The sequence below is a fragment of the Stegodyphus dumicola genome, chromosome 10, assembly GCF_044657685.1.
Source record: "Stegodyphus dumicola isolate Sdum_Otavi_A_Nest chromosome 10, ASM4465768v1".
NCBI lineage: Eukaryota > Metazoa > Arthropoda > Arachnida > Araneae > Eresidae > Stegodyphus > Stegodyphus dumicola.
The window spans coordinates 56792033-56805774 of record NC_140777.1 but is presented as its reverse complement, the minus strand read 5'-3'; the positions used below and the strand labels follow the sequence as shown (position 1 = coordinate 56805774).

At 32.7% G+C, this 13742-nt stretch overlaps 1 protein-coding gene across 2 annotated transcripts in view; it reads left to right on the top strand.

The window, feature by feature from the left end:
* The first annotated feature begins 4346 nt into the window (after positions 1-4346).
* Positions 4347-13742, top strand: part of LOC118193527 (sodium/potassium/calcium exchanger 5-like) — an 89908-nt gene continuing 80512 nt past the window's right edge. Inside the window, exon 1 of one of the 2 annotated variants that reach the window (XM_085824946.1) lies at positions 4347-4668. In XM_085824946.1, the coding sequence (XP_085681072.1) occupies positions 4515-4668 (154 nt within the window). In that variant the 5' untranslated portion in view covers positions 4347-4514. The remainder of the gene's footprint in view (positions 4669-13742) is intronic. The other variant, XM_085824947.1, reaches the window with a different exon arrangement.

Genomic DNA, 13742 nt, shown 5'->3' with positions numbered 1-13742 from the left:
CAGGGATAGAGGGCACCACAAGAAGGTTCGTGCAGCTCATGGTGAGGGGCACCACAAAAAATTCTCAATGCTGGTTTACCATTGAATGCCCATGTGTAGTTAAACCAAGACGAGAGAGAAGAAATTCCGAAAAGCAGGTATTATATATTGTAAAATGTATTATGTACGAGCAGATCTTTTAAGTTTTAGGGCTTCTGAAATTTTTGATCCGACCCTGCGTTTTTGCATAGAGAACAGCAACGAATGAAGACATGCGGACGGTGTTACAGACTTTAAGAACAACGCCACAAAGGTATAATTAGAAGCATCTATAATTAGATGCAAGCTATTTCTTTATTAGACCAGTTATTACAGATGTACAAAAGCGAAATTAAAAAATGACACAGCTACATAAAAAGCTGGAAGTTTAACTATACGTAAGAGCTCAACAACCATTTCTCGAAGTTTCGCTTTTATAGGCTATACCGTAGAGAAAGAAATTCGATTCAAATTATCATAATTATGGAACGTTGGTGTAATTTTCTTTGAGATGAGGAACAATTACCTTCTCAATTCGTAATTAAGCATCCTTGAAATGAAAAAAATGTAGCATTGAATACATCTGCTACTTGAACTGATTTTGATATCTAGTTGCTGAAGAATATATTAAATGAAATACAAAAGGCTTTTGTAAAGTGTTTTCCAAACTAAGTGTGAATTTCTGTTCAACAAGCATTACATTTCTTTTTACAACAAAATATATGCAGAAAGGTAGATTTCATTGTAAAGGCAACTCTAAGAATAAATAATAGATAAATATTTTTATTACTTGATAAGACAATGTTATATTAATGAAAGCACGTAATGCTATACTTGAATAATTAAAATAATTAAAATAATAAAAATTAAATTATTTATTAGATATGAACAATTAGAAATGAACTCAAAGTAGGTAACAAGAATAATTACTTTGTTGCAAATTATTTTTCGCCATGAAATTATTTTCAGTGAAAACGTTCGTAATAATTTTAATCATCAAAATTCCAAATTCCGTATTCAAAGTATGAAAATGAAAAATATTCAGAATATGAAAATGAGGTGGAAAAAGAACTTAGTTGTACAAGAATTTAATCCTGTATTAAATTTCGGCGTCTGACACAATGAACACAATATTCACCGATTAGTATGTTATTTGTCTGATACAAATTAATAAATATTGTGAGACAATAGGCAAAACAATGTAAAGTCGAGGAAAAAAATAGGTAAGGTTGCAAATATCATTTGTTATAGAAATTTAAATAGGAAATGACGATAAAACTTTTCGAAAATCAGTACATCAGTTAGCAAAAACATAAATTATTATTCGATTTTATTTTGTAGAAATGTAAAACATTTATTAACTGTTTTGCTAGAGAACTGGATAATGTACTGTTTGAATTAGCGTAATTTAGAAAATAACAATATTAAAATCTTTTTTGACAATAGTTCTTTCAAAAACAAATGTATAATCGTATCATCAACAAAGCTTGCTTAAAGAGTAACATAAGATTACTTTGAATAGTACGCGAAGAATCGTTTTCTTCTGTAATCACTTCAAAAGCGTCAGTTTTATATGATTCAATACTCTTTTGAACAAAAGCGTTTAAATTACATCGCTTTGATTTATAGCTATTCAATCTTTTGATACAATATTAAGGTATTCTAAATTAATATCAGTATCTGAAGTTTCCAGAAAAAGCGCGTGATTTCGTTATGATAGTAAAGAGTTAGTTCAGTGACATGGTAGTAGTCACTTCTGTTTCTAAAGTAGATAAAATGACTGATGACGCAAATTACCTTAAAAGATATGGTAATTCCAATAACATTTCGAAGTGTTTACTTTCCTTAATGAACTATTGAACTATTGAGTGAAAGAAATGCATTGGAAACTTTTCGATGAAACTAATTTTGCCAACTGTAATAAGGAAAGTTAGCATAATGAAATAAAAGAATACTATTTAACAAAGCTTCTAGAATTTATATTAAAGAAATTTAAAACAATTGTAGCTTATATTGTTTTTCTTTTCCAGTATCAGAGGTGCTTCAGAACTTGCAGTGAGACTCAACCTTACTTTCCGATTGACTATTTAGTGCAATGAAACACGTAAAATATTTTTCCCAAAGTTCGCTTACCTCGGTAAATGTCATTAATCAGATTTCTGGATCTATACTAAATGAAATTTTCGAATAAGAAATAAAAGGCGGAAAAAATCTGAAAGGTCTAAGATTTCAACGGGCCGCCCGAAAGAGTTTGTTACGGTTTTCTACGCTCTCGCTGAGGTTACAGTCTTCAAGTCTCTTACAAGTCTTACAGTCTCTTACATTTACTCTGTTAATCCATACTTTAGTCTTATTAGATTTATTATTAAGTACCATTTTCTTCACACTTACGCAACATACAGTTCAACAAAAAAATCACTAAAATTTTAACAGCTGCATGTGTTTAGATTTCCCGATGCAGCGTTAAGTGGGATACATTTTTATATTTTTTACAGCATTTTTTTCAGTTTATCGTATCATTATCCTGTTTTAGTAAGATGGTTACCAAATTTTTTTTTTTTTGCCATTTTATTTTTTACTTTATATATATATATTAACTTTATTTATTAAATATCAGGTACTTCGCACTTACATCACATAAAATTAAATTTAATAGCAAAATCACAAAATATTTAAAAACAGCGTATCTGTAGAATTCCTGACAAATTCCTATAGGTTGTCATAACGGTTTTCATATTCGCTATATTATTTTTTTTTTAAATCTAGCCGCTTAACATAGTTATCATAAAAAAAAGAAAGAATATATAACAATTTTAATGAGTCCAGCTAATGTAATTTCATAAAAATATTGAATACTTCTAATTAGACATCTCGTGATTTTACATCTTTACCTAATTCAATCCCATTAAAAAGTAGAAAAATATATTCTTAAGAATTGTGTTTATTGCTATAATTTAAATTTCTTATATCATTACTCAATAACCTTTCAGATTAAATTTGAAGGTATCTTAGGCTTTACAGAATGGCAACACGGTGTCGCGCGGAAGGTAAAAGTATTTTATTTTCGGCCGCGACAACACATTGCTTTCATACAACCGAGATTGTAAATTAAAATTGAAAGAGGAATATCTTACATTTTTTCCGAATGGCAACAGTCTTGCGCTCTAGAGATAAAAATGTTTTATTTTGAAGTGTTGCCACTGCTCACTTTCAAATTGTTGAGTTTGCTAATCAAAAACACCTTAAAGTTTTATAATAATAATAATTTAAAAAATGAGTATATCTTAAAAATTTTGGATACTCAGTCTCGCGCGCTGGAGATAAAAATATTTTTTTCTGTAGAACTTTGCCACTGCTCGCTTTGAAATCCTTGAGTTTGTTAATCAAAAATTTGTTAAAGATTTGTAAAACATGAAATCGATAATAAAACAAATTTCAAATTCAAATTAGGGCTTCCACATGCCCATTTTCTATGGGAGATTACGATATTCAAATCTTGATGGCTCTAGGTACCATTTTTTTATCACAATGCGAGAAACATACATACATACAGGTTCTTCGTTATTTAATTTCTGTAAATATAATACAGGGCGATAAGATTTGGTAGCAACAATTTGAAAAGTGATTCGCCGTTTATAGTTTTCAACGCAAAATGCGAAAACGAAATTAATAGTCCTTCAGCGCAAATTGCCCCTTTGGACTAAAAAAGTAGTTGAGCGCAAATTTATTGTCTAAGTAATTAAAAGGCAAAACAGCGTGGACAAAAGGAAGATATTTAACTAACTTTATTTAATTTTAGAGTAACTATAAATAAAATTAGCTAGAGATTGTTTTTAAATGTGTAATTTTTTATTTCACAATAAAAATGTGCATTTCTTTGTAAAAATATATTATATTTTAATTAGATATGAAACATCAAATATTTAATTACAGTTGCGGAAGTTAAAAAAATTACAATCAAAAATTAAGGAAAATGGAAATTTTTTAAAATTAAATACAATTTTAATCAAATTTACTAATAAATTATAAATCTGACAGCTAAATTGGATGGCAAATCTACCACGATATTCTTTAGTAGTGGTATAAATTGTTACAACTTTTAATAAAAAATTCCTTAACCCATTCAAAGATATCCTTTGAGAGCGATAATGCACGAAAGAGTAAGATTACCTTTGTCTTAATATTTGACCATTCAGTTCTCTTTATCTTTCTTGCGAGTGCCTCAGATACCAAAGTGCTTCAACTGATCAAGAAAACAATGTAAGTTATCGTTGATACTTCAGCAAAGTGATTGTTCTTGCACTCCAAAGCTCATTGTGCATTCATGTTTAGAACAAATACTATTTTCCAGATCGCAAGAAGATGTTTGTGCTTCCGAATACGATGTAAAATTCATTGGGTTTGGAACAAAATGTGATTTACAAAACTACATCCGTGTGTATGTAAATTATTGCTTAGTTGATGTACTATATGAAACTTTTATTCTTTGTTTCAACATGTGTCCAAAGATTTCCAAATACGGCAAGCCTACAGAAGGCAAAAAGAAAATATTTTTTTTGGTTTTGCCTCTCGTGGCATTATGCATTGGACTTTATCAACAGAGAGAGATAGCGAAGGAGGAGGACATTGGGCAACCTTTACCGAGTGCAAGTAAGTTTTAAAAAACATCTAATTTCTTATCCTAACTTCTCCGTTGAAAATATTTGAAATTCGAGGAAAAATTCACTTTTTGTCCTTATCACGTCTGTGCCTCAATCACTGTTCAAATTGTTACCACCAAATTTTTTCACGATGCATTATTAAAAAAATTAAATAGTAAGGAATCTGAATGTATGTATGTTGTGAGAAAACGACGACTTATAGAGCCACGAATTTTAAATACACATAGTCATCCATCCTAAGATGAGAACCTCGAAGTCCGAATTTTGAATTTGTTTCTTATTTATTTCGTATTTTATTCAAACTTAACCGATTTTTTGTTTAACAAACTCAGCGATTTAAAGGCGAGAAGTAGCAACTGTGTCCAAATAAAACATTTTTATCTCCAGCGTTCCAGACTTATGCCATTCGGTAAAATGTAATATCTTTCAATTTTAAACCAAAATTTAAATTTTCCAAATTTAAACAACATATTAGGCTTATTGAAAACAACGTGTTACTCTACCTCAAATAGAAAACTCACTATTTCCAAGCAAAAATGTGCTGCCGTTCAGTAAAACGCGAGATATTTAACTTTCAGATTTAATCTTTCTGTTACGGAGCAGCAAATCAAGTGACTAAAAAGCAATAAACGCACTTCTTAAAATTATTTTTTCTACTTTTAATCTCATTGACATAAATAAAAAGACATTTAAACAATGAGAAGTCTGATTAGAAATATTTAATATTAGTATGAAATGACACTAGCTGGATTCATTAAAATCATTGTATACATTTTACTTCCTTGTACGAAGTAAAAAGGAAGTATTGTAATCGCGAAAAGTTTCAGGCAGCATATTTCAACGAAAATATCCATGTTGATCGCTATCGAATGCAATTTAACGATGTTTTTGCCTGATATCTGTACGTAAGGACAGAATAAAATACTCTTTTCCTTCAAAAAAATTATAAAACTGCTTTAAAATTAATTCTGAAGAGAATTTTTCGTGGCGTCTGTACGAACGTATGTACGTACGTATCTCGCATAACTCAAAAACGAGTAGCCTTAGAACGTTGAAATTTTGTATATAGGACTGCTATAACATGTAGATGTGCACCTCGTATTTTGGTTGCAATCGGCCGCACCAAACGTATATAAATATATTTATATATATATATACTCTTTTACCCGGCTCAGTGATCTCAGTTTCTTTACTGTTATATGTTTGTAAATTGTACATTTTTTGCTTTAAAAATGATTAAATTATGTTGTTTTTATCTTCCGGTTAAGGATTTTATGCCTTTAGTAAATCTGTGTGCAATATTTTTAGAATTATGAGCAATTTTAAAGTTGTTTAATTGCCTCTAAGCCTGTTTTTAATGGCAGCCATTGATGTTTACATTTGAAACAGGAACTAGTGGACTAGTGGAATAAATAAAGTAGAGCATACAATAAATAAATAAATAAATAAAAATATAAATAAGATAAAAACTAAGAAGAAAATCTGAAAGCTTTCAGATTTTATATTACGCCCAGCGAGGGTTTTTTTTTTTGTTTTTTTGTTTTTGTTTTGTTTTGTTTTTTGATATTTTATGTATTACCTTTAGTTATTAAATATCTTGTTCTTCGCACTTAAATCATGAAATATAATAGTAGATGTTTCAGTTGTTCTCGAATAATGATATGGAATGTTGAATAAATGCTTCTGGTAAATCAAGTTTTATTTTTCAAACATATGTAAATATGCTTTTCGACACTTTTAAACTGTTAAATCTTGTAGCGGCGCAATTACATAATTATTCTTAAGTGTTTATTTTATGCTATTTATAGTCATATTGTTATTATTTTAAATGCTATTTATATAAATATAAATGCGCATTATTTATCAATTTAATATTTTTAGAGGAAAACTAAATTGGCAATACTGTATTTTAAATTTAGTTTCGGCAGCGGTAAAATGTTAGCTATTTGCAAGTTAGAGATTTCTTGCCTAATTCGATAGCCAAGTACATGTGAACCCGAAGCCAGCTCAGATTTAAAAAAATAAGAAAAAGTGTCTCATAAAGACTCACTTCACGCAAATATTCCAGCTGTCTCCTAAACTGTGATGTTTCCTCCTTTTTCAAGATTATGAAGCCAGCTCAGCCTCCTTACTTCTGACCTTGCTTATATGGGACTATTTTCTGGACTTTAACTCCAGTCTTAGGCTCTTATTTGGAAGTGCCTGAGGTTTATTCTCTCTCTGCCCTCTCTTAGAGGTTTACTCTCTCTCTCTTTGCACCTCATGGGGAGAGGACAACAGGCCTGTTATTACGCTCAAACTGTTATTGCGTGTCTTCTGGAGGAGAAAATGTACTATTTGTACACCACAGCCAAGACCTGAAAGGAGAAGCGACATAATTTAAGTAATTATTATCAAGTTGCATAGACATTCAAGATCCTTGACGGAAATACACTGAAATCCTGTATTGCTGCAAGTGTACTGTATATCATAAAAATTGGACTCCATAAATTATAGGACTACTTACATCCTTTTCATAGAATCGCATACTATGTCAGCCAACTATTATACGAACTTTTTCTGAAATATGTACAAATATCAAAATAATAATTCACAGAAATATTGATATACTATTTACAAAATAACGGGCTGGACAACGTGAAAAAAATATGCGCGTTACTAATTAAACGCTATATAGGACTAAACAATGTACTTCGCAACAGACAGTTGTGAGTTAAGAGCTGTTATATGCTGTGCGGAAAACTTAAATATTGTTGCGCTGTACGGGTTCGGGGATTTGGAGTTGATTGATGACAACACTTGATGAAGAATCAAAACATAATTTATTCGTCAGTATAGCACAACACAGTTCCACAGACGCGTTACAGTTGTCGAGAAACTACGACAAACACTTTAAAACAATCAGCAACACAGTCTTTAGGCTATCAGCCTATAACTGCGAAAACAGCTTCACGGCAAAGCATTAAAATACAGCTTCCGACTTAGGCGATCGCTCTCAAGCTAAACTCTGAACTCTGCTACTGAAATCAAGCTTACTTCGCGTACAGGAAGGGTATATATAGCATTTGACTTGCCTTCGAGAACATTCTCGAGAAAACCGATAAGAATTTATTCTGGAATGTTCTCGTTCTGTCTATGGCATATCGCCAATTTTGTATCCAAATGTGGCCAAATGGGTGATTTCGTGTCAAATCTGGCAACCTTGCCTTTCCTTGCCACTTTCCGGCAACCTTAACCCCGCTTTGCGGAGAAGCTATCTTACCGCAGCTGGGCATTTTGTAACAATATTATCAGCATTAGCGTTATTGTATGCAGTTACCTTGAGAACTTATTTTAGACCTTTTCATTTTCCACTAGTCGAGCTCTTCAGGACTGAAGATTATTTTCAGAGGGTTCTGAGATATAAATGTCCAGTATTAGGTTTATAAGGCATTTCTGTCGCCTTCTTAGCGAGCCTTCGTGGTGTAGTGGTCTGCACGCTCAGCGCGTAATTGAGAAGTCCACGGTTCGATACCCGGCGAAGGCGTTGCATGTTTGTCATCTTTCTTTCCTGCTTCCAAAAAATACCTAATGTCTTTACAGTGGCGCTCGAACTAAAAGGGTGTTGGATGATGATTCTCCTCATTCAGGATTTGGCGATTGCGTTTTCTAAAAATCCCAGCTGCCCTTTAAAAGGAGGAGTATATAAGGTATTTCTCCCGCATTCTTAGCAAGCCTTCGTGGTGTAGTGGTCCGCACGCTCAGCGCGCAATTGAGAAGTCCTCGGTTCGATTAACAACGAAGGGGTTGCATATTTTTCATCTTTCCTGCTTCCAAAAAATACCTAATGTCTCTACAGGATGCATGTAAGTAATGTCTCAAATTATCTACTTTATCACAGCAGCACTGGTGTGAGACTCTAAGGTCGAACCTATTAAGCCGGTGAAGGGCAGTGTTCAGTGTACAGTTGGGTCAGCATAGAGATTTCCGATTTTGGAGCTGACGAGACTAGAGCAAAATGGATGATATACTCCGCTGTCTCTGTAACCCATTGCCTTTGCTAGCTGTTGTCTGCATTTATTTTGCGTTTTGTGTTCAATATTGACTCTGGCTTGGGAATATAGCTTGTAACAGGAATGTGTATGTTGTAGCTACCTTTGCCAACTTGTCTGGCTTTTTCATTTCCGCCATTTCATTCTTTTTTCTGTGGTTTACTGTAAAGGGTTACTGTGTGTAAGAGATTAACTGTAAAGTGATTTATTGTGTGTAAGAGATTAATTGTAAAGTGTTACTGTATTACAGGATAAACCATTCCAGAATCGCAATTTAGTAACAGCATCTTGACCACAACCTTGACAACCAAATTTTGACCACAACCTTGGCAACCAATTCTTGACCGCAACTTTCTCGATCTAATCAGGTAACGTCTAAATCGGGAGGATTAATTATAACATCTGCAGTTTATGTGTTTGAAGTCCTAGCTATTTATAACAGAGTTTCACCATACCACAAATGTTTCGAGTATCCTTTAAAATAAGAATACAGTTAAGTTGGCTTATCATGCGCGTTCATAGTCCTATCCGAAGTTTATCGTTTACCAGATATGGGTTTAAATTGCTTTGATTGTTTTCTTTTTATCTCGCTAACGTCAATGATTGTTTCTTTAAGATACGTTTGCACTTCTTACTTACGTTTTATGTTTAATGTATTGCATAATATTAGATGAAATAAATGCAAAGCTACTGCTTGGTAATTTCACTTTCACTGATGAGATTGGGTAAAGGCCAAGGTACAGTGTACAGTGTTGATTTCTTCAAACGATCAAGGCAAACGAAAGAGTTCGACGTACAGGCTTATCCAAAAGTCTTAAAAATTTGCATTTTAATGAATTTATGATATAAAGTAATGCACTTAATGCAGAAGCGCATGATATTACTTTTTCTTCTTCTTCTTTTTTTTATTTTTATTTTTTTTTTATTTGGTATATTATAACTGTAATTACACCTATCAGACGGCGTTGTACTTTTGAATTCTGAATATGATTGAAGACCGATTAGGTATAGCCGGAGCAGGAAATACAGAAAACTAGCAATGCCTTCGCTGGACTTCACACTCGAAGCCTATCGGTATTAGCTGAACGTGCTTCTTATTACACCAGGAAGGCACGCTGTAAGGAAGGAGAAAACGCCTTACGCCAATCGCAAGCGCAGGTGTCTAAAGAGCGCCCAGTTTCTTCTGCAATTTGTGGGGAAAATTTTATTCCTTGCACCAGACAACTCAGTATCAGAAATGTTCATATCAATGAACATCAATTTTTAATCCAACCAATGCATCAAGGAATCATAAAAATATTCAAAGCCAATTAGTCAGGAATGTTTACATCTCTACAAATTATGCACTAGACCAGGGCTTCTTAAACTTTTGTCATTCACGACCCCATTTATGATTGCGAGTTTCTTGACGACCCCATACAAATATAAAAGAAAAATAAATTAATATTTTTTGATGATTTATTTATTAGGTAACAATATACATATACATATGAAAATATATAAGTTAAGAATTCGTTTCGAAACATACACAAATCTAAAATTAAAAATTGCACAAAAAATTATAAAATTGTATTTATTATAGTTTCAAAAATAAAAGTGGATTCTGACCGTCTTAATTCTCTCGAATATATTCAAGTAGTTGCGTGGTAAGTATTAAATTAAAGTATAAGTAAAAAATTTAATGAGATGGATGTGCCTGTTTTTTATTGCATAACAAATCAAATCTGGTGGAATGTTTGAAACTGCTGGACGTAAGACCTGTTCAACATTTTTTAACGCTGAACGATATTGGGATTTAATATGTGTTAAAGCTGAGAAAGTAACTTCACATAAATATGTGGTGTTGAATGGCAGAAGTACATTTAACGCCATATCAGCGATTGTGGGAAATTCAGTTCTAGTTCCGATCCAGAATTCAGTCAAGGGCTTTTTTTTGAAATTGTAGTTTTAAGTTTGAGTCACTCGAAAGCTCAGCAAATTCCTCTTGAGCTTTAAGTGGCAGGTGATCAATCTCACTTAAGCCAATCCAAAACGGCTTTTGAATCCAAATTATTTTTTGGAAATCAATATTTAATTTAAAATATGTCCGGAACTGTATTTCTAGCGCTTTTAAGTGATCTACAATAATTTTTGCAATAAAAGTTTTACAATGAATTTTCTCGATTACAAAATTGTCGACACTGGAAAACATTTCGAACGAATTTTTTTCGACCCTACTTTTCCAAATGTTGATCTTTTTAATAAAACTTTCAATTTTATCATTTAAAGTAAATATATCGCAATATTTTCCTTGAAGAGACAAGTTGAGATCATTTAACTTCGCAAAAATATCTGACAAATAACACAGCTTGGATAGCCATAAGTCATTTTGAAAAAACGCAGCAAGTTCACATTTTAGTTCGGTTAAAAATATTTCGATCTCGTCGTTTAATAACAATAATCTTCTTAAACTTTGACCTCTTGACAACCATCTTACTTCTGCATGTAATAACAAAGTTGTGTAGTTGGAATCCGTATCCTTACAGAGATTTGAAAATAAGCGACTGTTAAGGGCGTGGCTCTTAATAAAATTTATGATCTTAACAGCATCCTGAAGCATATCGTTCAATTCTGGTGCTAATTTTTTTGCTGCAAGAGCCTCTCGGTGAATAAGGCAGTGACTAAAAGTTATATGATCACAATGGGCAGCTTGAAAAAATGATTTAAAACCAATATTTTTGCCCGTCATCGCTCTTGCACCATCTGTGCATATTCCACAGCAATTTTTCCATTCTAAACCTTCTGCTTTTACTAATTCGTCAACTTTACAATATATGTCTTTCCCTGTAGTATGGTCTTCCATAGGACGACAAAATAACAATTCTTCCTCCACGCTTTCTTTATAAACGTACCTGACATATACTAACAACTGAGCCAATTTAGTAATATCAGTGGTTTCGTCCAACTGAATTGAAAATTTTGGGCTTTCTTTAATTCTTGTAATAAGTTGTATTAATTAATCCTTGTTAATATCAGAAATTCTATTCGAGACAGTGTCGTTCGACAAAGGAATTTTTCGAATATCATCGCCATATTTTCTTCCATGTAGTATTTCTACCATTTTAATAGCAGCAGGTAACACAAGATCTTCTCCAATGGTGAACGGCTTTTTATTTTTAGCAATACAGTATGAAACTTCATATGACGCTAGTAAATATTTTTCATTAACAGTTATAAGTTTTTCAAAGATTTCCTTTTCTTTATTTAAAGATTTCAACAGTCTTTCAAAATATTCTTTTGGTTTATTGACATACAAAACATGCTTTGATTCAAGATGTCTTTTTAATTTTGATGGTTTCATACTCTACGCTCTCCGAAGCCAATAATTCATTTCAGATCAAACAAAGAGGTTGTTCATTACCCTCACAATTTTGAAATGTAAAGCCAAATTGAAGAAAAGACTCATCATATTTTCTTTTTCGCACATTAGATGCCTGTTTTCCAATACTTTGTCCTGCCTGAGAAGAGTTTGTAGCATTATCATCTGCGTCATTACCATTCTTCTTTAAGTTCAGCCATTTATTCATGGCCAAAAATTATTTTGATCCTAAAATAAAATAAATATATAAAAATAACATATTGCAGATAATAATTGATTTATTAATTACCGAATAAATAAAAAAAAAACTAAAATCGTGTTACGGGGGACACTGACAATTGACCACACTAGAAGAGCGTCAACACTCCACTAATTCACATTACAGTCAGTGTAGGCTAGTTTACACAAGCGTTTTAGTCAATGCGAGTTACGGAATGTTATGAAAATTCGCTTAAAAAGCATACAATTCACAAATTTTTCAACGGGTTTTACAAGTATTTATGCGCGCTTTTTTATAAGAGCCCCACAGACCGGTTTGGTTAATGCGTATTTGCCAGCGCGTGTATTGAATCATTGTTTAGCTGCAGGTTGCACGTGTGTACGCGCGCGCATTCCTCCCTTGTGGGAAGTCAGCGGCGCGCGGTTTATTCAACATGTATGATACCGACAAACTCACTAACAATGTATAGCCACAGTATAATAATAGCGATCATCGATCGTTTACTGCTGTCGGTGGAGATAGCTCAAAACCTTCAACATATGCGCGTGTCTAGATGCTGCAAGTCCACTGTATTCCGCCAACTCTAGTGATGTTATAAAATGGTATATATATATTATATATAAATATTTGACATTAAAATCTCTCGCGACCCCAGAATTTTGCTACGCGACCCCAAATGGGGTCGCGACCCATAGTTTAAGTAGCCCTGCACTAGACGAAGAAAAGCACTATAAACTAACGACGTTTTGGAAGTAATTCAACATAAGACAGTGCAAAGAAAAGATGAAACTTCCATATGAAAAAGTGAATGTATTCACAATATTGCTGGCATGAGCTCTGGTTAGGAGCTGTTAACAATTTTAAAGGATTTCTATCGATAGGAAATGAAGCCTAGGTAATAATCTTACAAATTGTTAAGTAACAGGCGGTAGATTTTCAAATATGAAAAATGGAGAAATCAAAGAATTAGTCGAGAATGACGACCATAATATGATAAATGGAGAATTGGATGATCTTAGAACACAAACAAACGGTGAAGGCAGCGATAGTAAAGAAATTAAGAGCTTTTAACATACAAGAAGTTAAACGAATTGTTAAAAATGGCACATGAACTGTTCCATTTTGTAATGGAGATTGATCCAAATGAAAAAAAGAAGAGAATACTTTATTTATGAGAGGTATTGGTAAACTTTTCACCCCTTACCACGAAACATTTGATGTATTGCATCAGACATTGTCCCAAGCGAAAATCTCTAGCTGCTTAAGCAGTAATAGAAATCCTTTCAATTAACATTTGTTTCATTTTCCCCTTTGAATTGCAGTTATATTTAAGGCTGTATAAATTATGCAAATGTTCTTAATCGGAACTACACCTAACCAGTTTTCTTCATAGAAAGTTAACTTTGCTGAACCCAGTTTTGACGTATTTGCAATGGATTAATGACGTAACCCTT